This window comes from Terrapene carolina, unplaced genomic scaffold (genome assembly GCF_002925995.2).
Source record: "Terrapene carolina triunguis isolate 2854851 unplaced genomic scaffold, T_m_triunguis-2.0 Scaffold138, whole genome shotgun sequence".
NCBI lineage: Eukaryota > Metazoa > Chordata > Testudines > Emydidae > Terrapene > Terrapene triunguis.
In genome coordinates, this window is record NW_020664489.1 from 6,944,168 (window position 1) to 6,970,907 (window position 26,740).

Below are 26,740 nucleotides of genomic sequence, written 5' to 3' on the forward strand. Positions count from 1 at the left end.
GCTATGGCGTCTGGTCTGAAAAAAGGCGCGAAACTAGTATCTGACGGAGCAGGGGAGGGAGGGAGGGAGGGGCGAGTGATGACATGGCGTACAGGTACAGGGAATTAAAATCAACAAAGGTGGCTGTGCATCAGGGAGAAACACAAACAACTGTCACACAGAATGGCCCCCCCAAAGATTGAACTCAAAAGCCTGGGTTTAGCAGGCCGTTGATTTGACGGAGGGAGGGGGAAGCAAATGAATACAGAACAAATCTATTTTTTACATCTTAAGACGACGGTGCAGCATGACTGATAGCCCTCGGCATCTTCTGGGTGCTTGGCAGCAAATACTAGGCGCTTGACAGTTAGTGTACTAAGACTGATAGCCACATTTTTCCTGTATGATGACGATGGCATTCAGGCCTATTGCACGATCTGCTGCTCAGGGAAGACTCTGCTAATGTGCAATGATCCAACTTGTAATAGGACGGTTACCAGTCGTAATACACCATCTACAGGCAAAAGGCAAGGGGCTGGTGCAATGCAGCCCCACGGCTGCCAGCACCCAGCTCGCCAATGAAGGCTACCAGTCATGCTGCACCATCTACCGCCAAAAGGCAGTTAGCTGCTGCTGCTGCTGTGTAGCAATGCAGTCCCACGTCTGCCGGCACCCAGATGACATATGGTGACGGTGAGCTGAGCGGGCTCCATGCTTGCCGTGGTATGTTGTCTGCACAGGTAACCCAGGTAAAAAGGCGCGAATCTATTGTCTGCCGTTGCTCTGACGGAGGGGGAGGGGCCTGACGACATGTACCCAGAACCCCCCGCGACACTGTTTTGCATCATTCGGGCATTGGGATCTCAACCCAGAATTCCAATGGGTGGCGGAGACTGCGGGAACTGTGGGATAGCTACCCATAGTGCAATGCTCCGGAAGTCGACGCTAGCCTCGGTACTGTGGACGCGGTCCGCCGACTAGAGCACTTAGAGCATTTTATGTGGGGACACACACAATCGGCTGTATACAACCGATTTCTATAAAACCGGCTTCTATTAATTCGACCTAATTTCGTAGTGTAGACATACCCTCATACATGGGGCCATTACACAATGGTCAGGTCAGAATTTTGCATTTCTCTGTCCCTCTCATGATGTGGAAAACTGGACATGCAATGCAGCTGCTATTGTGGGCCTCATCCAAAGCCCATTGAAGTCAAACTACACTAGTACATATTAAACATATTGATACACTTTATTGTTCACCCTCTTGAAACATGAGCTCTTATTAGTAAATAGGGGTGAAAGAGCTAGGTACAGTGACAAATCTCCACACTCAGGCAAAACTTTCATTAGCTGCAAAGTTACAAGAGAATTCAATGGGAATTTTGATTGAATAAAGATCAGAAGATTGGGCCTTTAATTAACAGTTGTGGTCCTAAGAAACATAATTTGGATCTACACCTGAAATTTCCCAAAGTGTGTGCAGATGATCCACAGCTCTACCTATCCTTCAGTACATACAGACAAACCACTGCCACCAAGAAGGCCCAGTGCTTGGATGGGATCAGCTCATCAGTAAAGAACAGCTGGCTGAAGCGGAACCTGAGAGAGATAGTGGTGATGCTGGTGGTCAGAGGAAAGTATTTTGAAGATTTGCAACTATGAGGCAGTCTTCTGTGGTTGCAGGTACACCTCCACAATTGGTCAAGTCAGCCTGTAGTTTAGGAGCACTCTTACATGCCTCATTGAAATTAAGCTTTCACATAGCAGCATCTGCAAGCAATGTTTTCTATCGTCTCTGGTTAGCAAAGAGACTCTGTCCCAGCCTGGTGGACAATGAACTGGCCTCAGTTATTCAAGCCTTAGTCACCTCTCAGCTGGATTACAGCAATGCAATATACCTGGGCATGAAACCTTCAGCACTGAGGAAATGTCAAGTAATATTGAACACTGCAGCACTTCCTCTCAGCCACACTGAGGTACGACCTGTTGCCAAACCTGTCCTCTGCTCTCTACACTGGCTTCCCACAGAATGTCAAATCAAGTTCAAAGTCTCAGTCCTTGTCTAAAAGAGGCTCCATGGCATCTAAAAGATCAGCTAAAGCTCCAGGATGAAGACTGTGGTAACAACTTCACTCCTCCGGCACAAGGGAACTCCCTCTAATAAGGGTAAATCTTGTCTGTGCAAGAGACTACAGTCATGAATGTGGTATAAAATGCATATAGAATAGATCCAGGGTTTGTTACAATCATTAAAGGCAAGGGCAAGCAGCAAAGCTCAGATCCCGTTCTAAGGTGTTTGGCTCTGAAGTGCTGATCCTAGTCTATGGTCGCTAAGAATTATTTCAGCCATTTGCAATCAGGCTTGTACTCATTGCTTAGAATCTCCACCATCCATATCCTGAAGGCAGCAGTGACACAATCTTTCTATTCTGACCTGTAGAGCTGCACGTGTATAAACTACCTGTTCCTTTCATTTCTCCCGTATGAATGTAGACTGAAAGCAATTCCAAAGTGCTTTTCTGATAATCTTTTTGGGAAAAGATAAAAGCTGGATCTGTCTGAATCCTGCCATTCTTTGGCCCAACTTCCCAAATTATATCATCCAAATAAAGAGCAATTCTAAATGGCTCTGCACCAAAACAATCCTGACCTCAATGGAGGCTAGTGCAGGAGGGTTACAAAAACCTAGATCCAGCCACATTTTCAGCCTCAAGCCCCCAAATTCAAATGCCTAAATAGAGAATTAGCCTTGCTGCTCCTAGTGCACATACATATTCTGGAATTTAGAGCATGTGCACTGCAAAACCCCAGTTGGGCAATTTTGGGTCCCAAGGCAAAATAGATAGAAAGTGAACATAGCCACTTCTGCTTCACTAGGAAAATCTGGATGCTGATGCCTCCCAGCCCAACAGGAATGGTAAAACATGGACATATACCTATCTCATAGAACTGGAAGGGACCCCAAAAGGTCTTTGAGTCCAGCCCCCTGCCTTCACTAGCAGGACCAAGTACTGATTTTGCCCCAGATCCCTAAGTGGCCCCCTCAAGGATTGAGCTCACAACCCTGGGTTTAGCAGGCCAATGCTCAAACCACTGAGCTATCCCTCCCCCCTTGGATACTGTACATATCCTGCCAAACTTTCAACCCTGTGTCCCCCAATTCTACAGTCTAAATGCAAGAAAAATGAAGCAGCCCTTAGTGCACCAAAAATCCAGACCGTTCAACAAAGTGCTACAGCAGCACAACAAACAAGATAGATCTGCTGCCTACAGCCAGCTAGTTTTATAAATTCCAATCCCAGTTACATAGAGAAGTGCAACCGCTCCAAATTTACTGGAAAAAAAAATCCAGACCCCTCGCCCCAATGCACCCCTCTTGAGTGGTTCTGCAAAGATACATAGCCAGCACCTAGAGCCTGCTGGGTCCTACTATTTTGGGGCATCAATCCCCCCAAACTTTACCATCAAAATAGATCATAGAAAGCGCAGGTTCTGGCACAACCCCATGCAAGAGCAATGCAGAAACATATGGTACCCCTGGACCATGCCAAATGCAGACTTTTTGGGGCCACAAACCTCTAAATTCTACTACATAGAGACCAAGCCCAGCGGCTCCTAGCCCCATATGAAATGAGCCTTCTGCCACACTTGAAAAGCCCACATATGGGCCTGGATCCAGGCGAGCTGTACCTATTTTTCCATTTAGGCCCACAAAGTGTTACCTTCTGGTTAGACCGGAATCTTGTATAGTAAAGGACTCTATTCCAAGCTACTGTGTTCCAGGGAAGCTATAGCAGCCCAGAGTTCCTATCTTGAGCTTTCTAGGTACAGCTAAATTGCAAACCCTCACACACATATTTTGCAGAGGGACTGATCACATTATGTGTGGTAGCTACAGTAGTTGGCTCTTGGGTGAACTTTTCAAAGCAGTGTGGGGACTGAGACATCTTTCAGATTAATTTTAAACACGTTTCAATTGAATGTTAGAATCAGCAGGATCCATGCGGTACATGTGCGGTGCACCATGATGCAGCCGCACCCAGGTGAAGTAGGAGTGGCTCGGTTTGTTTTCCATGTCCATGATTGTACAGATTGTGATTTGGGGCCCCAAAGCGCCAAATCCATCTGGATCCAGGGGCCATCACTGATATTTTTGTGGTGCTCGCGCCTGTTTCCAAACTACTAAGTGCAGTAGGAGCAGCTGGACATGTTCCCTATTCAAGCATTAGAATTTGCAGGTTAGGGTCCAAAATATGGCCGGATCCAGCAGATCCAGGTGCCGGATCCGGGTTTTTGCAGTGCTCATGCTCCGGATGCAGCGGGGTGCGGGTTTGGGAGCATCAGGGGCAATTAAGCCGGGTCTCTATTTTGACGGTACAATTTAGGGGCTTGGCTTTTGACACGGGCAGCATCTGGCAGGATCCAGGTAGATCCAGCTGTTCCCTTCTCCTGGCACTGCTCAGCGCAGCGTCCTTGGGTGCTTGCCATGTTCGGACACGGGCTCATTGACCCTCCCCACTCCTCCCCATACGCCGGGACAGGCGAGCTCGAGGCTTTGAAAATTAGCCTCCGCTGTGAGCGTCTAAAATGTTCTTGGCACCCGGGGCCCGGGGCGCTGCAGCGAGCCGCGGGGCACTTGTCCAACATTCGCTCCAGCTCCTCCACCGAGCGAGTCCGGGTCTCTAACACCCCGGCGCTGTCATCGGCGAGCTCCCGCGGCCAGGCTCGCCTGAGCCCAGTCCCACCATGCAGCAAGGCCAGGTAAGGGCGGGGGGAGGGCAACGGGTCGGCTCCGTTATACGGTGCCAGGGGAAGCAGACGATCGGGCAGACACTTGTGATTCTGTCTTGCGATCAACGCCCCCCCCGCCCCCCCCCCACACACACACACTCTTTTGCCAGCTGATGCCTTGGGGCTCGTTCCCGTTTGGCGCGGGCTGGTTCAGAGCCAGAGTTACCGGGGGGGGGGGGTGGAGCGGGCAGTAAAAGATACAGCGCTACAGATCAGATGCGTTTCCAAAGGGCTGGGCTGAGCTGAAACCGGCAGGGGGATTTGGAGGCAGCGAAGCGGAGAGCGCTGTGCAGTGGGGGCTCCTCTAGGAGGGAGGGGGGCGCTGGATTCGGGGACAGAGACGTGCCCCCAACTCCCACGAATCGCCCGGCGCCGGCCCCGGGGATTACAGGGGCGGCCGCTGGGCAGGGGCCATAGGAACGCGCGGCCCTGGCGGGCAGGGCAGGCAGGAGGCAACAGCCCACGAGGAAGCGTCGTTTCTCGCTGTGTTGTTATAGGGCTGGGTGCTGCTGGCAGCTCTTCTCCTCGCTGGGCTGGGTCACCCCACATCCGAGGCCTTCAAGGTGAACAGGCGCCCGGTGCGGACTCGAACCTGCGCCGACCGGCCGGAGGAGCTGCTGGAACAGCTGTATGGGAGGCTCACCGCGGGCATGCTCAGCGCCTTCCACCACACCCTGCAGCTGGAACCGCTGGAGAAAGACCATAACGTGAGCTGTCCGGCAGGGGGCAGAGCAGCCAGTGAGAAAAAGTACCGCCTCCCTATCAACCTGCACAGCGTCTCCCCCTGGTCGTACAGGTGACTAGAGCCCTTATTTACTTTGCTACATTCGCAAGGGTGGCACAAGCCAAGTGTGGGGATTATGGGGCCACCGCTGCCATGGTCTTTTTCACAGGCTGAGTTTCTTGTCAGATCAGAGCTGTTCCCCTGGCACAGAGCACAAGGCAGGTAGAGAAGGAAGGCTGGAATGAAGACAGGATGTCTTTCTGGGAGATAAGTGCTAGCTCAGTAGGAAGTTATGGGCTTGATGCAGAAGTTGCTGTGGTGAGGCTCTATGGGTCCATATTATGCAGGTGGTCAGACTAGATGATCATAACCGTCCCTTGTGGGCTTAACATCTACGCCTCTGAAAACCTGAGATTCCTTAATTAACATGCATAAAGGTTTCTGTACCTTTGTGGCATGATTCTACTTTTCATGTAAGGACCTAGCTCCGTTCAGAAAAGCCTCCCAGAACAGAGATGTGTTGAGCATCAGTCTCTAAGAGAATGTCTCACAATAATTTGCACATGGACTAGTGATGCTGGAACACACAAGAGTGTAAACTCTTGGAGTGAAATACTGGCCCTATGGACGCTTTGCCATGGGCTTCAATGGGGCCAGGATTTTACTCCTAACATTGACAATAATGTCAAGGTCCCGTGTTCCCCCCCAAGAAAAAGGCTGAAGCCCACTCACTTCCCCACCTGCTGTCAGTGCTGACTCAGGAGTCACTTTGACTTTCCTTTGATGTTGCAGTTGGGTGTGAATGGCCTGGCCTGCTGTTCTGCAGTGACGGAAGAACTAAGTGTCGGGCCGAAGGCTGGGTTCAGTAGCATTGATCCTGAGGTGTGAGGAATCATCTTGGGGAGCGCAGTGGTTAAAAGATATTAGAAAAAAAACAGACAAAGAGATTTAAAGAATTAAAATATGCTAGAAAATAGTGCAGTGTGAGGTAAAAATATAAAGCTGCAAGAGAAATGCATAAAACAGGCTAGAAAGAGAAGTGAACAAGAAAATAGAGTTGACATTAAGCTTTTTTCTTAAATAGAAAGTTTTTCACCACCATCCGAAAGGTGGCACATGGTACACACTGCCCCATGCAGAATCAACTCTCTCCTGTAAAACTGCCACCAAGAATCCCCCATAATTTTGCAGCTGTTCCATGGAGGTACAAACCCACAATTGGTCAAGTCAGCCTGTAGTTTAGGAGCACTTTTACACTCCTCATTGAAACGAAGCTTTATACCAGGTTGGACATGATATAGATGCCGTTTGGAAAGCGAACGTTAGTTACAAATTACACAATCTTTCCTGTTTAATAAACTGCACCTTGTGAAAGGAAGCATCTGACTGGCAGTCAGAGCCTAGGACAGTGCAGGAAACTGATATAACGACATAGACTGGGACTAAGGGACAGTAACCTCTTCAGTGAAGAGCTCTGAATTTTCAGTACATTTATTTTTTCAGTTACAGCAGGAAATAACAGATACGTGCATGAGAGAAATGTGGGTGGAAACATGACTCGATTACCTAACATTTCACTGAAAATAAATAAAGGAAATCCAATCCAAGGTAAAGTTAAACATTTAGGAGGCATTTGGCCTTTAGCAGAAAAAATAAACTGTGAAGAAAGCAGGAGCAGAACACCAACAATGGTGGGAACCATTAATATTTTAAAATGATTTCCTCAAAGAGAGAGACATTACTGTACACTTAAAAAAAATCTGTTACTAAATAAAGAAAAGCTACCATATCCTAAAGTGCAGTTATACTCTAAATGACGACTTAGGCCTTGTCTACACTAACGAGGTAAGTTGATCTAAGTTACACTAGTTAAGTTATGTAAGTTATGTAACTGAAGTCGATGTAACTTAGATCGACTACACCGCACTATATCGGCAGGAGACACTCCCCTGTTGACACAGCTTCGGCCTCTCAGGGAGGTGGAGTACTGAAGTCAACAGGAGAGCACTCCCCCATCGACTTATCACGTCTTCACCAGACCCGCTGAATTGACGCCGCTGCATCGATTGCAGCAGTGCCAGTTTAGCTGGTAGTGGAGACAAACCCTCAGTATCAGCAATACCATGGGGCTTCAGGCTTGACTCTTAAGATCCTCCGTACCATATCTGAAACTCAGAAATAAAAAGGTATTTTTCCTGACTGCTGGCCCTGAAGACAGCCTGGAATCTGAAAGTTAAGCTGAAATTTAGGTCCACATTGTCTTCTGTGTAGATTACTCCAGTGTAAGGGTTTGGTAATGCTATCTGATCCTTCCTTTTGGGGCAGCCACTCTCACTCTGACAGAAGGGGTTTTCCCACTGAAACTCGGTGATTTTGAGAAATCCAGAAAAGATCAGGATGAGGAGGCAGGAGGCCCTGTGCTTTCACAATGCCTTGATTTAGGTCAGAAACCCCCATGGGGCTATGGGTGATAATCCTGTTGAGTAACAAAGATATTTTAAAAAAACTAGTAGTGAAAGTGTGTGTGTGGACACAGCATAACAGTGAGATCCATGGATTTCATAGCAGTATCCTTAAGCCAGACCCTGTCCTGGGATCTAAAATGCATCCAAGTGCAACGTGTGCCATGTTTACAGTTATGATGTTCCAAGGAGATACCTTCACATTCCCCACTGCAAAGGGGTTGGCTTCTCTCTCTCAGGATGCCAGGCCACACACAAGGAAGTAAAATAAAATGAGTTTTTTAAAGCATTGAAAACAAGCTATGATCCTGTCCCCTGTACTTCTCTGGGCATTGTGCCTGAAGAAGGAATGGAGGACTGGGTCCTTTATTTTCAATCTTCTAAAAGGAGACTGTGAACAATAGAGAGTTAAAAACAAGCCCAAACCCAAAAGAACTTGTTTTTCTCTTTAAATTTCATACGTGCTCCTGTTATGATGCTCTGAGTAAAGGACAAAGTCACAGTCGGGCAGCAGGCTTGAAGATAAAAATACCACCTCATTAAGGACCTCCAATAAATATTTACTTTGTGGCATGTTCCCTGCTTGTTTTTAGAATCCCATGTGGGATAAAAACAGTTCATTTGCTCAATGAGGCCTTTATAGACAAACTCATATTTAGGAATATTATATTTTCTTGTAAACATTGAGGATTTTTTTTATAGCTACATAAAAAATACAGAGAAACCCCAAATATGTTGAAATGCCGAGAATAGCATATACCAATAACTTAACTAACTCACACCCATTTGTTCTGCCATATATTGGTCCTCTCAGGATGTTGTTCTACCTGGGATAACAGCAACAAAGCAAGGCCTCAATTCTGCCATCGTATCTGTGTGGACAGACTTCTTTGACTTCAGTGGAGCTCAGCACAGGTACAGCCGTCTGTTCACCCAGCACCAATCACAGGAATGGGGCCAGTCTTAGGAAAAGGGGGATCATAAAGCCATAAATCCACTGCCCTCTCCTCCAGACATCTCAGACTGTGCCAGTCAGACAGCCCCAACCTCCCTATAGCCATTCAAGTAACCCTAGACTTTTAATATTTATTTACAGTATTGTATTCCTGTGTCACCTAGGAGCCCCAGTCAGGGGCCAGGACCCCAGTGTGCTAGGCACTGTACAAACACAGAACAAAAAGACACTCCCTGCCCCCAAGAGTTTACAAGCTATTCTTGGTATAAGACAAGAGACAACAGATGGATACAGTCAGACAGGGAGCACAAGGAAACAGTGAGATAGTATTGGTTAGTGAGAGAGGCAGTGGTCTCTGCATGTCATTGGCTTCACACTTTTTGTCGGCATCATGGCAAAGGAGAATTTTGAAGAGAGTTTTGAAGGAAGACAAAGAGGTGTCTTTGGGGAGCTCCTCCCAACCTTGAGGGGCAGCTTGGGAGAAAGTGTTGAACAACAGAGAAGCCCCCCATGTTTTATAACAACTGTTTTTTTATTTTTAGTTTAAATTTTCAGTTGGAGCTCAGAATGAAGGCAAAAGAATGTTTGAAAATAATACATGATTGGAGGGGAATCCTGGGGCTGTGCTGCAAACTACTGGCCCAGTGATGCAGAGACCTAGCATTCACTGCCTAAAACTAGATCTAGTTGGCAGGAAAATTTGCCTGATATTCAGTCTTTTATTAGATCATTACTATAATGGGGCTCCAGGAGCCATCATAAGATAAACAATAAAAATGTATTATCTTATTTAAGACATGTATTCTCTTGTCCTCTACTGTCTATGGTACTGTAAATTCTTAATGTCAGCCTATGATTTCATAGACGTCTGAGGCCAGAAGGGATTATTAGCTCATCTAGTCTGGCCTTCTGTGTATCACAGGCCATAGAATTTAACCCCGTAATGCCTGAATCCAGCCCGTAACTGTTTGAGCAACAGCATATCTTTTAAAAGGATATGCAGTCTTGATTTAAAGATTTCAAGTGATGGAGAATCCACCACACCCCTGGGTAAGTTGTTGCAGTGGTTATCTAGCTTAGCAAGTGCCACCCTAAATATTTCCTCTCCCTCCTTGATATTTTTCATTCTTTGAGTCATTGTAGACCGGGGTGGGCAAACTACAAGCCTGCAGGCCGAATCCGGCCCGCAAGCAGTTTTAAGCTGGCCCGCGAGCTGGACCAACGGCTCGACTCAGCTCCAGCACTCTGGCCGGGGCACTGCGTTGGCGGCCAGACCACGTGGCTCCTGGACCCAGCGTGGCCCCGCTCCAGCTCCTATGCATGCCAATGGGAGCTGTGGGGGCAGCGCTTGCGGACGGGGCAGCGTGCAGAGCCGGAGACGGGACATGCCGCTGTTTCCGGAGCCGCTTGAGGTAAGCGCCGCTCACAGCCTGCACTCCCTGAGCCTCTCCAATTGGCCCAACCCTCTGCCCCAGACGTGATCCCCCTCCTGCTCTCCAAACCCCTTGATCCCAGCCCAGAGCACCCTCCTAAACCCCAAACCCCTCATCCCCAGCCCTACCCCAGAGACCGCACCCCCAGCCAGAACCTGCACCCCTTCCTGCACCCCTGCTCCAGCCCTTATCCCCCCCCCTCCAAACTCCTTGGTCCCAGCCCAGAGCACCCTCCTAAACCCCAAACCCCTCATCCCGAGCTCCACCCCAGAGCCCACACCCCCAGCCGGAGCCCTCACCCCCTCACACACACCCCTCACCCCGCCCGCCCCAGCCCGGAGCCTCCTCCCACACCCTGCACTCCCCATTTCTGGCTCCACCCCAGAGCCCTCACCCCCTCCCGCACCCCAACCCCAATTTTCTGAGCATTTATGGCCCACCATACAATTTCTATTCCCCAATGTGGCCCTTGGGCCAAAAAGTTTGCCCACCCCTGTTGTAGATAATGATCATCCCCACTTTAGCAGCCCTTAGCCTAGCTTCTCTCTAACTTTCCTTGCAAGCCACTGCCCGCCATTGATCTGATCATCATTTGTTGCTCTAATTTCCACTAAGTTGCCAGTGTTTTTCTGGTGGCAGGGTGCCCTGAAGTGAGTGTAGAGTCCAAGGTATGATCAAACTGGCGCTGCATGCAGAGGGATTGTCCCTTCCCCTACTCTATGACATGATACCACTGAACATGCAGGTCTAAAAACGCTCAGATTTTGCCACAAACACACTGTCACCCTGACATCTAGCAGCCTTAGTGCTCTCCAGTTTTCTCTCTGCCATTCAAGAGCTACATTATAGATTTTTTTTTCTTTCCGGATGCATTAGCTTAGTTTTTCCCAAACTTATGTTTCTGCCCCTGATTTTAATCTGTCTGGGATCTTTGGTATTATTTCTCTGTCTTCATTTGGTATTTGCAGCAGCTCTCAATGCAGCAGCATCTGCAGATTTCATTATCATTAACATCCTGTTTATACCCCCATCATTAATTCTATCCCCCATCATGAATAATGAAGAGGTTAAGTCAGTCCAGGCCTAGCTCCAAGCCCTGCAGTACCTCCCAGGACACCTGCCCCCAGCTCAGCACACTGCCATTTATCACAGTTCCTTATTTAATCTCTCAGTTCACATGACAGCATTCCAAGCCAAACCACCTGGGATTTGTCATATAAGAGATCCTGAGAAAGAATCAAATGCTGCACTGAAATCCTAGTGTCTGACACTCACCTACCACATCCCCTCATCCAAGTGTGTAATTCTATATCCATCTACACAGATATATTTTCAAAGCAATCAACTTAGGCTGTAAGGATGCATGCACGATCCATCTGCAGCCTCTTCCCTTGTCTTTGTTCTGCATTTATTACTGCTTTCCTATCCTTTGGTCCTTCATTTGCTTATACAAACATCAAGACTTACATCATTTTTGGCTTGCTACCCCTCCGAAACACACGAGTTGCCATATGGATCAGACCATAGGCCCATCTGGTCCAGGATCTCGCTGCTGGCAGTACCTAACCCGTGGTGCTTCAGGGGGAGGTTGTTGGAGGAGGGATGCATAAAAGTACATCTGCCTAATATTGAAATCCCATCCTGCTGGCCAAAGAAGATCAGTATACGACCTGTCACATGAAATTTAATTACCCATATCACTGTTACTTTGCAGAGCTATAAAGAGCCAGTAAACTGAAGTCACTAAATTAAAGTCAATGGGAATTGAGCACGCTCAGGATCTCACTGGATTTGCTGAGCACTTCACAAGATGGGGCCCAGAATTATCCATGCTTACCGCAAGAGCTCCTGTGAACAGTGAGCCCTGCAGGTTGCCTATGCTCTGGAGGGTCATATGTCTACTCAAGGAACTGCTCTTCCTTTCTAAGGCTATTACATGAATATGCATTGGGGTCAACTGACATCTGCTTTTAGGAGGAGCTGGCAAGGCCTGTGCTTCTTGGTCATTGCTCAAGTTTAGCACTGCTTCAGTAACATTGGTACTAGTGCTTGGTTTGCCACCTGCAAAGTGCTGCTTGCCCTGAACAGAAGGGGCTGCGCTCACTTAAAGTAAGAGAAGCCCCACACCCTAAACTTGTATCGACAGACACATGAGCAGCTTTCTTCATGTGAGCAGAGCCACTCAACGAGTAAAGTTACACACAACTAAATGTTTGCAGGATCTGATCTTCAGTCTAGAAATCATGGTATATCCTGGTCCCCCTGACATCCATGGCAAAACGTCCACCCAATAGTTAGTTGTGGGTGCATGAGGCATTCCAATAAGGCAGGTGTATTAATCAGATTTGTTTTTATCCTCCAGTATATAAATAGTGTAATAATCATTTATAGCTGATTGGTAGGAATGTATTCAAGTCTCTCCAAAAAATCCATTTCTCCGAGTCCCACAAGAAGTGGCTAGATACATTACACAAAAACAACCATGAAGTCCCTCTCACCTCTGGATTCCCCAGTATAGCCTCTTCTGTGTCTGTCTCTTAGGACCCAATCTGCATCAGGATCAGCTTCTGCAGCCCCCAGGCCTGGGGGAAAGTGTCCACACTAGTGGATCCTGAAGCAGGTTTGAGGCCTTAGACTGCCTTTATTTTTGTGTTCTGTACAATATCAGGCTCATTATCATTGCTAATTAAATAATCACCATCTCCTTTTTACAACATACTTCAGGTTATTACTTCAGCAGTGGGTTACATAATAAGATATACCCTAAGATGAATATATTAACAAATATCTCCAAATTTCCTAAACAGGAGCTAAATTGCTGGGTTCCTCTTGGCCTTCCTATTCCCCCGCTGAGTCCTGCTGAATAACACTTAGTACAACAAAATATTTAAGGTAGGAGTCAGATGGAATTTTGCTACAGCAGCACCAATTGTGATTTGATCTCCTCTTGGAGTCTTCTCCTGCTTCCCGCTTTCCATACAGAGAAGGTGATGAATATCCTTTACTTTCTAATACCCTCTTCTTCATACACTTATTATAATCTAATGTTCAGTCATCCCTCTCCCAAGTGATAATGGTTTTTGTTAGCGTGTTTGTTTTGTTTTTTACAAATGATTTCTCTCTATAAAACTGCCAGTTTTAGTGCTCATGTATTTAAAATTCTAGTAAAGAATTACAGGAGGAAATCCATCTCCATCTTTGCTAACTCAGGCTCAGGCTGGCTTAAAAAACTGCAGTACTTTAAAAAAAATTATACAAGGGAAGGGATTGTTCTTGTGAGTAAACTTCCATTGACTTTTTCAAGCACCATATCCAGGATATTTTACAGAGTTCAGCATTATCGTATGATACAGTGAAATAGCACAGAGGTGCCGCAGAACACAAATCTGCTATTAATCAGATCCTTACTTTAATGCATCTGTGTAATGATCAGCTGGACCTTATCAGAGTTCTAGAATGCAGAGCATCCTCCCATTACTGAACATTCTGAACAATTTACAGAATGGAGATTTCAATGGTGCTAGTTTTGTTATAGAGAGGTACCTACTTCTCTACTGGAGGTGTTGCTAGGGTTCTTTAGTTAATTCACTTTACACTTAATTTGTTTTACATATATATTGGGCAATTGACTGCTGGTGTGAATGGACACACTGAGGGCAGGTCTTCACTACAGGGGGGGATCGATTTAAGATACGCAAATTCAGCTACGGCAAAATCGACCTCCGCGGCTCCCAGTCGACGGTGCTTACTCCCATCTCTGCTGGTGGAGTAAGAGCGTCGATTCGGGGATCGATTGTCGCGTCCCGACGAGACACGATAATTCGATCCCCGAGAGATCGATTTCTACCCGCCGATTCAGGCGGGTAGTGTAGACCTAGCCAGACACTGACTTTGCAATTCAGCGGGGTCGCAGGTGCTCATCCCAGCACTGAATCTGACCGAGTGCATGTAAAGTGCTCGGAAATTGTAAAGTGCAATATAAGTGATAAAGTATGATTATGAAGATCACCTACAGGCACAGCACTATAGGACAACCAAATCTTTAGACAAGTCAATGCTTTGCAAGTGTTGCCCCTTCTGACAAAGTGGCCTTTCAAAGTTTGCAATCATACTAAGCAAACAGCAGGAAGTTTGCTTTTCATTGGGAGCTCTCAAAGCACTCAACAGGGTCACCAGAAAGAGCAAAGCCAAAAACTAGTCACATTTCACCAGCCGCTTCAGTTCAGTAGGGAATTTAAATTTATTTAGAACAAACATTAAACACAGCATCTGTGTACAGCTGACTGCCAGGAGATCATTTCTGTATGTTTGAACTGCTGTCTAAAGGCCAGTTAGCATTAACCACCAATAACACAGTGATTACATGGTCACATCTTTAGTCACATGTGGGAAAGCGTTCATGTGAAATTAGAGCATGCCCCAACCTATTCAGTACTGATACTTCTTATAAACAAATAAAACATTTTTAGTCCTTTTCTAGGGAAAGAAACAAGTATGTTATGAATTGCAATCCTATGAGCTATGAAGCTACACTGATTTGCCACAGTTGAGGATGTACATGGACCCTGTACGTGAACATTCAGGTTCTACACGTGAATACAGGAGCAGGTGTGCAGTGGCACAGATTGTATGAAAGGAAGACATTAAAGCTGACGGACTTTTCATGACAGCAGCCCTGGTGATCTCTGAGCAATTCAAACCAAAGGAGATAAAGCACAGAAAGACAGTGAGGCTTTAGAGTAAAGGTTTCCTATTAAGATTTGGGCTGAAGCCTTAGAAGCTTGGATCCAGATTCAAAGTTCAGGGACATCTGGGTGCAGAGTTTAGCTTCAGCCTATTTTATGGAGAGAAACCAGCCGTGAAGTTCTGGTCTGGCTCCAAAACCTTTCCAGAATTTGGATTCAGGCTTTGGCTCAGAATCAGCTCAGATTTCTTCCATTCCTTTTATTACTATGGAGTTAAGGTAGCAACCCCACAGTTCAGATTGTAAGACACTTTCCATACAACACCCATTTTGATCCAATCTATCTTTCCCAAGTGCCCTTCCCCCGCACCATGAAATTGAGAATATATACCCCTCTGCTTAGAGGATATTTTTGGGGAAAGTTCAGGGTGGATCAGTGAAGGTAAAAAAACAACTAAAAACTCATATCTTTGCATGGGGCAAGAAGCCTCTATTAGCCAGTGAAGAAGTAGGGAGGAGGGATAACTCAGTGGTTTGAGCATTGGCTTGCCAAACCCAGTGTTGTGAGTTCAATCCTTGAGGGAACCATTTGGGAATTTAGTTGGGGATTGGTCCTGCTTTGAGCAGGGGGTTGGACTAGATGACCTCCTGAGGTCCCTTCCAACCCTGATATTCTATGAAGTGCTTTCATGGGGTCCAATAACAGCCTAAATCAAGTGGCAGAGGTGTGGGGCATAGAAATTACAGGTCACAGTTCAGTGTGAGGTGAGGGTTTTACATATATCAATGTAAGAGATGAAGATTATTCATCATCCCCATTTTGCTGGCCCCAAATCTTTTTATTTCATGGTGATCTGACTTGTGGTAATCTTGAAACACACAGATATTACCCAGAGAAAGAGAGCAGGCATAGTGGAGAAAGAGGAAGGTTGCAAAAGGCCTGTAACATTGTTGACATGTGAGTTTAAAGGAGTTATTTATGTTCTGTGGGAAAAGCCAACATTTAAGAGACAACAACATACCATATGGTATAACCCAAAGTATGCATCGATTGCCAAAATTTACCTTATTATGGGGCTGTTGAAATCAGTTGTGTTTCTGTCTGAGGGGGATCCCTGTAGTCTACCCACAACAGCATACTCATTAAAATAAAGATACACCAACAGGCTGCGGCTTTTATATCTGGGAAGTGGGTGTGACCCTTGACCCTAGGCCTGTGGCATTCTGGGAAATGTAGTTCAGGAAACCAATGTGAAGTCCGGCATGTCAGCTTACAACTAGTTAATTTAGAGAATGTAAGGAGGTAATGAGTTACCTGATTAGTTTGCATTACACATGAGTAAATGTCTTCATTCTTTTCAATGAAGAGGGAAATTTTAACTCTCTTATAGGAACACAGGAGTTGCCAGACTGGATCAGATTCGTGGTCCATCTAGTTTTGCACCCTGTCTCCAACAGTGGCCAGCACCTGGTATTTCAGATAAAGGGACAAGAACCCCAGAGTAAGCAGATGTAAGGTAACCTGCCCTCCATGAAGGTCTAATCATGATCCCTTTTAGTTAGAGATTGGCTTAAATCCTGAAGCATGAGATTTTACCTCCCTTCCAATACTCTATTTTTACCATTAACTATTATAACTGGATATTCTTATTATCTGAATAAACATCCTACCCGTCTTTGACTCTTCCTAAGTTCTTATTCATAGATTCATAAATTCCAAGGCCAGAAGGGAGCATTGTGATTATCTAGTCTGACCTTCTGTATAACACAGGCCAATGAACTTCCCAAAATGATTCCTAGCGCAGATCTTTTAGAAAACATCCAATCTTGATTTAAAAATTGTCAGTAATGGAGAATTCACCATGACCCTTGGTAAATTGTTCCAATGGTTAATTACTCTCATAGTTGAAAATGTGTGCCTTATTTCCAGTCTGAACTGGGCTAGCTTCAACTTCCAGCCATTGGATTGTGTTATACCTTTCTCTGCTAGATTGAGGAGCCCATTATCACATATTTGTTCCCCGTGTAGCTACTTACAGACTAATCACGTCATGCCTTCACCTTTTCTTTGTTAAGCTAAATATAGTGATTGACTCAAGGAGCTCAATCTTAGGGTATGTCTACACTGCCAGAGTTACAGCACCAGCGCCGCTCAGAGAGAGCTGAAGGGAAACCACTGTTGTGTGTCAGCTGCCTGCACAATAGCATGTTCACACTTGCGGCACTTGCAGCAGTATTCGGAGCGGTGCACTCTGGGCAGCTATCCCACAGAGCATCTCTTCCTCTTTTTCTCTTCTGCTAAGAGTTGTAGGAAGGCGGAGGGGGTCACGTGATGCATTGCTTCACATCTCAGCAATCCCTGTGCTTCCGTCAGCATTTGGCGCCCATCTTTCAACGGTTTGTGTACTGCGCGCTCTGCCTCTTCAGTCTGCAGGAATGGATCCTGCACTGTTGACCAATATGCTGCTCGCTCTGACTAACACGTCACGAGTGGCAGTGGAGTTAGTCCTTAAACTACAAAGGCAAGAAGAGTGTGACATTTATCTCGCCACGTGTAGTAGCTACAACACGAGATTGCTTGTGGCGTTCACGGAGGTGCTGACCACAGTGGAATGCCGCTTTTGGGCTCAGGAAACAAGCACTGATTGGTAGGATCACATCGTCATGCACGTCTGGGATGACTAGCAGTGGGTGCAGAACTTTTGGATGAGGAAAGCCACATTCATGGGACTGTCTGATGAGCTCACCCCAGCCCTGCAGCACAAGGACATGAGAATGAGAGCTGCCCTGTCACTGGAGAATCGTGTGGCAATTGCACTGTGGAAGCTGGCTACTCCAGACTGCTACTGATCGGTCACTAACCAGTTCGGAGTGGGAAAGTCTACCCGTTGGACTTTTGTTGACGGAAGTGTGCAGGGCCATTAATCGCATCCTACTCCAAAAGACCGTGACTCTGGGAAATGTGCATGACATTGTGGATGGCTTTGCACAAATGAGCTTCCCTAACTATGGAGGGGTGGTAGATGTCACGCATATTCCAATTCTGGCACCAGACCACCTAGCCACCGAGTACATTAATCAGAAGGGGTATTTCTCAATGGTTCTCCAGGTACTTGTGGATCACCGTGAGTGTTTCACGGACATTAACACAGGCTGGTCTGGAAAGGTGCATGCCGCACGCATCTTTCGGAACACTGGCCTGTTCAGGAAGCTGCAAGCAGGGACTTCCTTCCCGGACCAGAAGATCACCATAGGGGAAGTCGAAATGTCCATTGTGATCTTGGGAGACCCTGCCTATCCCTTAATATCATGGCTTATGAAGCCATACACGGGGCACCTTGACAGCAGCAAGGAGCGGTTCAACAACAGACTGAGCAAGTGGAGAATGACTGTTGAGTGTGCGTTTGGCTGTTTAAAGGCACACTGGCGCTGCCTATATGGGAGGCTGGACCTGGCCAATGACAATATTCCTATGCTTATAGCTGTATGCTGTATGCTCCATAATATTTCTGAAGGGAAGGGTGAAAGCTTCACTCAGGGCTGGACCGCAGAGGCTCAGGACCTGGAGGCTGAGTTTGAACAGCCAGAGACCAGGGCTATTAGAGGGGCACAGCACTGGTCCATAAGGATCAGGGATGCCTTGAGGCAGAATTTGAAGCTGAAAGACACTAATAGTGTAGTGTTTGTAATGCTAGGAGGTGATTGTGATTGGTACAGACGATGCACTATGAAGATTTAAGAAAATTGCCTGTTGCTTTGCAAGGATCTGTTTGTTTTCAATTAATAGAATAAAGATTGCTTTCAAACCAAAACAATTATTGTATTAAAAAACAACAACCAGAGGAGAGAGACAAACAAAAAAACACATCAGCACTGAGGGGGAAGGGAGGATCCCAGGAGGAGGTGGGGTCCCGGGACAGTTAAAGATGTGTGTATGTCCAAGTATCATATCCAATCTTCTCCTTTGGAGTACAGTGCAGCAGGTACTGTACTTCAGCAGGGCTAAACTGCAGAGGGATGGGTGTTGAGTGCAGTGGGTACTGGGAGTCCGCAGGGCTGGACTGTGACGGGGGAGGAGTGGAATGCAGCAGGTACAGACTGGAGCCAGGAGGTTGATAAGAGTGTGTTGGCGGTGTCTGGAGGACGCATGGAAAAGAGTTTTGCGACACCGGCTGGGAGGGGAGGGTGGGCGTGGAGCTGCTCAGTTTGCAGTGCTGGTATCTCCTGGAGCATGTCCGCTTGGAGCTCCATAACATTTAAGAGCCGCTCCGTGGCTTCGTTCTGGCGCACCGCATTCTCCTTTTGGTCCCTCTTCTTGCTATCCTACCACTCCTTCAATTCTTATTTTTCGGCCATGGACTGCATCATGACATCACGAAGAAAGTCCTCTTTAGTTCTTCATGGCCACTTTCTAATTCTGCTCAGCCGTTCAGCTGGCAATAATAAAGAGGGAGGCTGGGCTCCCACTGTCATATCTGTGAAGCCAAAATGCAACATTTTACAGGAGCAGTATTGTTTGAAACACAGAGACCACTGATTCGGTGATTTAAAACACTGTTACTAACTGGCTGACCCCAGGCAAGCACACATGAGCCACAAGACCCCCAAAATGGTGAGTAACCGCAGGGGCTGGGTAAATCAGTGTTCCAGGACCGTACTGCACTCTTGGGGAGAGCCAGCACTGTAGGGGGGGCCTTATAATCATTTCTGTCCCCACATTTTCCACAGGCTGTGTTCATTATGGAAGATATCTCACTGCTGAGGGTGAACAGGGAATCAAGGGAGTATCTTCTTCAAGACTGCGACTTCCGCACTGGACCTTATGCAGCTCGCCTGTGTGCAGCAATAGTCGCCTCACCCCCGCCCCACCCCGTGACGGCAGAGTGGGGTGGGAAGGTTATCCTTAATGGGGCAAGAAACAAAGCAGCTCTGCCAAAGAACCTGCAGCAGCAGATTGCCCAGTATCTCCATGAGAGTTTCGTGGAGTTCTCAGATTCCCGCGAAGTGAGGGAGTCAATCAACACCCTGTTCCGCCGCTCAGACTAGGCATGTGGTGGTACGCGCATCATACAGACACAAGCCTGCTTTCTGCAACCCTCCTGCCCCCCAAAACTTGCTTCAGCAATTCCCAAAATCAAAGCCACTTACCAGGAGCCTCCTCTCCTGTTTGCGCTTTGCCAAGCTCTGACAGCTGTGACTGGCTAGCCTCCTCCAGGGTAGAGAAGAGCTCCTGGCTGCACGCATTTCTGACCTCCGAGTCTTCCTCTGCCTCTGGGTCCCCCTCCCATTCCACATCCTCATCCAAGATTTCCTCCTCCTGGCTTGGTCCACTCTTGACTCATAAGTGAGCCACGGAAGTAGCTACAGTGGCCTTTGCATTGGAGGTGGGGTTGCCATTGAGTATCGCATCCAGCAATTTGTAGAACCGGCAGCTCATGGGCGCAGCACTGGAGTGGCGGTTTGCCTCCTGTGCCTTGTGGTAGGCATTCCGCAGCTCCTTCACTTTGACCCTGCATTGCAGTGTGTCCCAGTCATGGCCCCTTTCTGTCATACATTATGAAATCTGACCATAGCTATCATAATTCCTGGAGTGCAGCTGGAACTGAACAGCCTCCTTTCCCCAAATGCTGATGAGGTCCAGCACCTCGGAATTGCTCCAAGCGAGGGATCACCTGGTGCGTGGAGCAGACATGGTCACCTGGAAAGATGCGCTGAGACCACCGCACACAAGAAAACAGGAAGGGGACTGTAGTGGGGCGGTTACCCTGCTCCAGCCCCGAAGGGGTTAAAACAGCCCTGGGAAAGGGCTGCTCCGGGTAGGGTAGGCTGATTGGAGAAGCAGCCACAGCTGGGGCCACGCCCCAATCAGGCCTCAGCTGGCCCTATAAACAGGGCCGGCTTTAGGTTGATTCCCCCAATTCCCCGGAATCGGGCCCCGCACCTAAGAGGGCACCGCGCCCAAGAGGGCCCCATGCCTAAGGCGCCTTTTTAATTTTTTTTACTCACCCGGCGGCGGTCCAGGTCTTTGGCGGCGGGTCCTTCACTCGCTCAGGGTCTTCAGCAGCATTTCGGAGGTGGGAGGTCCTTCAGTGCCGCGGAAGACCCGGAGCGAGTGAAGGACCCGCCGAAGACCCGGACCGCTGCCGGGTATTCGAATCGGGTCCCGCAGTTCCTAAAGCCGGCCCTGCCTATAAAAGGGCTGTGAGTCAGAGGCTGAAAAAGAGTCTCTCTTTCTCTTGTTGGAGAGAGAAGAACCGGGCTGCCTGGGAGAAAAGGGTACCTGGAGTGGAGCAGGTCTGGGGGAAGGCCAGAGGAGTTGGGGAACTCCAGCCTGGCAACTCCCCAGGCTGAGGCCTTGCTGAAGGCCCAAAGCAGGTACGGGGGTTGCAGAGGTGCAGCCCAGGGTAGGCAAAGGCAGCTGGTCCAAACCCCCCCTTGCCGATGATGAGTGGTTTATAGACTGCAGTCTGCCCCAGTGAGTGGGGGCTAAATGGAGACTGGCAGTAGCCCCTGAGACAAGATGGGATAGAGGGTTGGGGGTTCCCCTGGGAGAGGTGACCCAGAGACTGTGGGGGTACTGCAGAGGGCAGAACCCCAAGGGAAGGGGCACCGGGGTCCGGGAGGGACATGGGGGCCAGCGGCAAGCGGGCCAGCGGCCAACAGATGGCGTTCCAGAGCTGGAGAGCTAATTCCCAGGACGACCAGCAGGAGGCGCCGAACTGGTGGGTCTTCACATCGCTACAGGGACTTTCAAAATTCCCAAGGAATTTAAGGGGCAGGGCTCACGGTTGGTCACCTGAGGGCAGAGCAGTAGAGTCCAAACCGATGACCAGAGAGGCAAAAACAGGCATTGTGGGACACCTCCCGGAGGCCAATCACAGCGCTGTAATCGACCAGGTTATCTTCACTGGCACCGCAGCACTGTAGCCCCAATGCAGAAAGCTCTACGCCTCTCTTCGGGGTGGATTGTTACAATGCTGTAACTGTGCAGGTTCTGCACATGAAGTGGCGTGGCAGTGTGTAGACCTCAGGAGTTACAGCACAGAAAGCTGCTTTACTGCGCAGAAACTTGCCAGTGTAGACAAGGTCGAAGGCATGTTTTCTAATCCTCTAATCATTCTTGTGGCTCTTCTCTGAAGCCTCTCCAATTTATCAACGACCTTCTTGAATGGTGGGCACCAAAACTGGAGATAGTATTTCAGCAGCAGTTGGACCAGTGCCAAATATAGAGATAAAATAACCTCCCTGCTCTTAATCAAGATTCCCCTGGTCATGCATCCCAGGGTCAAATTAGCTCTTTTGGCCACAGGTAACACTGGGAGCTCATGTACAGCTGATTATCCACCATGACCCTCAAGTCTTTTTCAGAGTCACAAATCAGACCTATGAGGAAAGATTGAAAAACATTGGGTTTTTGTGTAGTCTGGAGAAGAGAAGACTGAGGGGGGACATGATAACAGTTTTAAAGTACATAAAAGGTTGTTACAAGGAGGAGGGAGAAAAATTGTTCTTCTTAACCTGAGGATAGGACAAGAAGCAATGGGCTTAAATTGCAGCAAGGGCGGTTTAGGTTGGACATTAGGAAAAAATCCCTAACTGTCAGGGTGGTTAAGCACTGGAATAAATTGCCTAGGGAGCAGGACCGGCTCCAGGCACCAGCATAGGAAGCAGGTGCTTGGGGCAGCCAATTCAAAGGGGCGGCACTCCGTCTGGTATCGGGGCGGCACGTCCGGGTCTTCGGAGGCAATACGGTGATGGGTCCCTCATTCCCTCTCTTCCTCTTTGAGCTGCCGCTGAATTGCCGCCGAAGGGGAAGAGAGGGAGGACCCACCGCCGAAGAAGCAGCGTGATTTAGCTGCCGCCGAAGTGCTGCCGCTCTTCTTCTTCTTCTTTTTTTTTTTTTTTTTTTTGCCGTTTGGGGCGGCAGAAAAGCTGGAGCTGGCCCTGCTAGGAAGGTTGTGGAATCTCCATCATTGGGGCTTTTTAAGAGCAGGTTAGACAAACACCTGTCAGGGATGGGCTAGATAATACTTAGTCCTGACATGAGTGCAGGGGACTGGACTAGATGACCTCTCGAGGTCCCTTCCAGTACTATGATTTTGTGATTTCCCCCATCCTGTAATCATGGCCTACCTTCTTTATTTCTAGAGGTATACATTCACACTTAGCCATATTAAAACACATATAGTTTCCTTGCCCCCAGTTTACCAAGCAATCCAGATGGCTCTGAATCAGTGACTTGTCCTCTTCATTATTTATCACTCTCTCAATTTTTGTGTCACCTGCAAACTTTATTAGTGATAATTTTTTGTTTTCTTGGTCTTAATAACATCCTGTAACAATGAGTTCCACAGTCTAATTCTGCATATTCATTTTCCTTTTAGATGAGGGATGAGTAAGGTCCTCTGATAAAACAGTCTAAGCCAACTCAGCAGAGATCAGGTCCTGCCAGAGGGAACAGGGCAAGCACAGGGTCTGAGTAGGAGTTCTGGGCTATGGACTTTTCTTATAGTTTAAGTAGTCAGTTCTCCCTGAATCTACAACTAACCCATCATTGCGTGGCTGATTTCTTGTACGTGGCAGAGCAGAAGTGGCTCTTGAAGAAGGATTTGGAGGCAAGGGTAGTTGGCCTGTGGCTTAATCTTTATTTACAAGCTGCCCTCAATCTAACTTAATTTTTTCCTCAGAAAAATTATTCTATGAAAATAATACACAACGGCTACCTCATAAAATAGCAGGAGAGGGCAAAAAATAAAATTGGTTTTGCAGTTCACCTCTAAGTGGGCAGTTGGGAGTAGAGTCACATAGGGACTTAGCCAACTGCCTATTTAGATGCCACTGAAATTCACAAAATGCCTGCTCAGCTGCCAGGTAATGCTGAAGGCACCTAAATCCCCATAATCATCCAACTTTTCACCAGTGGGCAAATCTGCCTAATTCCTGACACTGTCCCAGAGCTAACAAAGCTGCTCCATGCCCTGTGCTCACATCTAAGCCCTGCAGGATTCTCATGTCCCTTCCTATCACACTAGCAGGGCCTGCTGCAGCAGGTGTGCTCAGAGCAAACCTAACTCACACACTCCCCAGCCAGGGGGCAGCAGGGAATTTCTGTGGCTGGCTGGCTGGCAGGCACATACCATAGGCTACCCAAGAGCCTGGGATCTCCACTCTGCCTGATTTGGAGCAGGGACTTGACCCCAAGTCTTCCACATCCCTGGAGAGAGCCCTAGTCACCAAGCTATTGGGCAGTCTGGGGTGCAGCTTTTGCAGTCTCTCCTATTGAAGCCGTTCCCTTTGTATAAATAATGGGAACAGCTTCATCAGGCACTAGTGAGAGCTAGCCTCCCAGAATGCCCAATAGCCTAGTGGTTGGGTCACTCCCCTACCCTGCAGGAGACCTGGGTTCAAATACCTGCACCAACTCAGGCAGAGCAGCAGCCCTCTCACAGCCCAGGTGAGTACCCTAACCACTGGGGGAGGCTCTCTAATTGGTTATGGAAAACAGCTGACCTGGCTAAGGTGCCTAACTCCAGGGGTGGGTTCAGCACTAATAAAGGATATTTCTTCCGCAAAGCTGTGGCTGCAGCAAACCCCCGTGAAAGACAGCCTGAAGCTTTGAACATGTTAGAGTCTCCTGTTGGTGGCCCCCTTACTTTTCCGCTGAGTTCAAGATTCAAAACAGTTCTGTGTCTGACTGTCTCGATCTGACAGTTTTAGAAACTCAGGCAAGTCAGATCTCCGTGTCCCAGACCCTGATCCGGTCAGTGAGCTGCCCAGCACTTTTTCTTTCCACTTTACAACTAAGCAGCATGACAGCAGTAGCTACAGCTATTTTGCCTGGCAAAAACCCCAACACATTATCTAATGTGATTTGATGTCAACATTTGTTATAGTATTTTCCAGCTGGCTCACATAAAAGCATGAAATGAATATTTATTATTTACTTCCATGCAGAATTTCCTACGATCCCACAAGGTATCCCAAATACATTCCTGAAGCGTACTGTCTGTGCAAGGGCTGTCTCACTGGGATTTATGGCGAGGAGAATTTCCACTTCCGCAGCACCCCAGTGTACATGCCAACCGTCATCTTGCGCCGCACTTCAGCTTGTGCTGGGGGTCGCTACGTGTACACAGAGGATTACGTCACTATCCCTGTGGGGTGCACTTGTGTACCGGAGCAGGAAAAAGAGGCAGACAGTGTCAATTCCAGCATAGATAAGCAAGAAATGAAGTTGTTGGTAAACCAGAACGACAAGCCAGCATCTGAATGAGACCCATTCAAGGAACGCTGTGTACAACATTGGCTTCACGTTACTATTTCACTGACTCAGGAGATTATATAGCAATAGGGGGGGAAACAATTTTGTCTTTCTAACTACAACTGTTGCAGTTATAAGGCGAAGGCTGTGTTCAGTAGATTGTTACTCAGCCATGGCAGACAAGACACATCAAGTAAGAAGGATCTTTTCAAAGTTCAGCTTCTTTAAGTTTGTATTGTTTAGAGTTAAACGCAATTTTATTCTATCTTTGCTTATTTTGGATGAATTTTTAGAAGGTGCTATAACCGTGTAACATGCCAGCTACTTTCATAACAAACTACTGGTTGCAAATACTTTACAATAATTTTATATTCTGCCTTTTGGTAATTCTATGTAAAGTCATTTAACTACGGCACATGTCCCATGTTAGCAGTAGAAAGGAAGCCAGTAATTCTGATTGCTGGGGTCCTCCTGTTACATTGCAGACTGTGAAACTCCAAGTGATGTTCTTGGCTGCTACAACCATAGCTATTTAGAGTCTACAAAATGGGAAACCGTTGCCACCTAGTATCTTTCAACTGTGTTGACTTGCTAAAGTCATTCATATAATACTCAATAAAAGGAGACACTCATACGAACATAACAATGGCCATACTGGGCCAGACCAAAGGTCCATCTAGCCCAGTATCCTGTCTTCCGACAGTGGCCAATGCCAGGTGCCCTAGAGGGAATGAACAGAACAGGTAATCATCAAGTGATCAATCCCGTTGCTCATTCCCAGCTTCTGGCAAACAGAGGCTAGGGACGCCATCCCTGTCCGTCCTGGCTAATAGCCATTGATGGACCTATCCTCCATGAACTTATCTAGTTCTTTTTTGAACCCTGTTTTAATAAACTGAGTTAATAAACTCTCCTTATTATTGCTAAATTCTCCACTCTGCTACAAGTACAAAACCTGCTGATAAAACATTGACTAGAATGTTACAAAACTGTAATATTAATTTTTCTGATATGGTTTAAATCTGTCTAGTAGTAAAAGGACACAAATATAATAAAGAGATGGACTCTGGGACACAAGTATTCTACATTATACCCCATTCCTTGTCAACCTCTTAATTGTTAGTCATGACAGCTGTATCCTGTAACATTGCAAGCCTTCTCATGTTGACAATAAATCCCACTGAGGGAAAGTCAATCGTAAAGAGAACTAATGAAATTCAGATATTTGTACAACGTGTGTTATTGTCTTTCCTGTGCATTATCAATAATTGGCTAACAACCCGTGAAAGATTTATGATTATGTAGTTAGAGGCTCTGGAACAATTTGTATAGTGGGGTTGCTGAGAACCATTAAACCAAATTGTAAACCCTTTATATGATGGATACCACTTCAAGCCAGGGCGTGTGGCAGCACTCCGAGCACCCCTAATTCCAGCACCTGTGTAT

The 26,740-nt window shown here is 47.3% G+C and overlaps 1 protein-coding gene across 1 annotated transcript; it reads left to right on the forward strand.

Annotated features, from left to right (window-relative positions):
• Positions 1–4,559: 4,559 nt before the first annotated feature.
• Positions 4,560–25,960, forward strand: IL17D (interleukin 17D). The gene is made up of 3 exons (XM_024216971.2): positions 4,560–4,745; positions 5,273–5,571; positions 24,988–25,960. The coding sequence occupies exons 1-3, from the start codon at positions 4,731–4,733 to the stop codon at positions 25,304–25,306; spliced, it is 633 nt and encodes a 210-aa protein (XP_024072739.1). The 5' UTR covers positions 4,560–4,730; the 3' UTR covers positions 25,307–25,960.
• Positions 25,961–26,740: the final 780 nt, after the last annotated feature.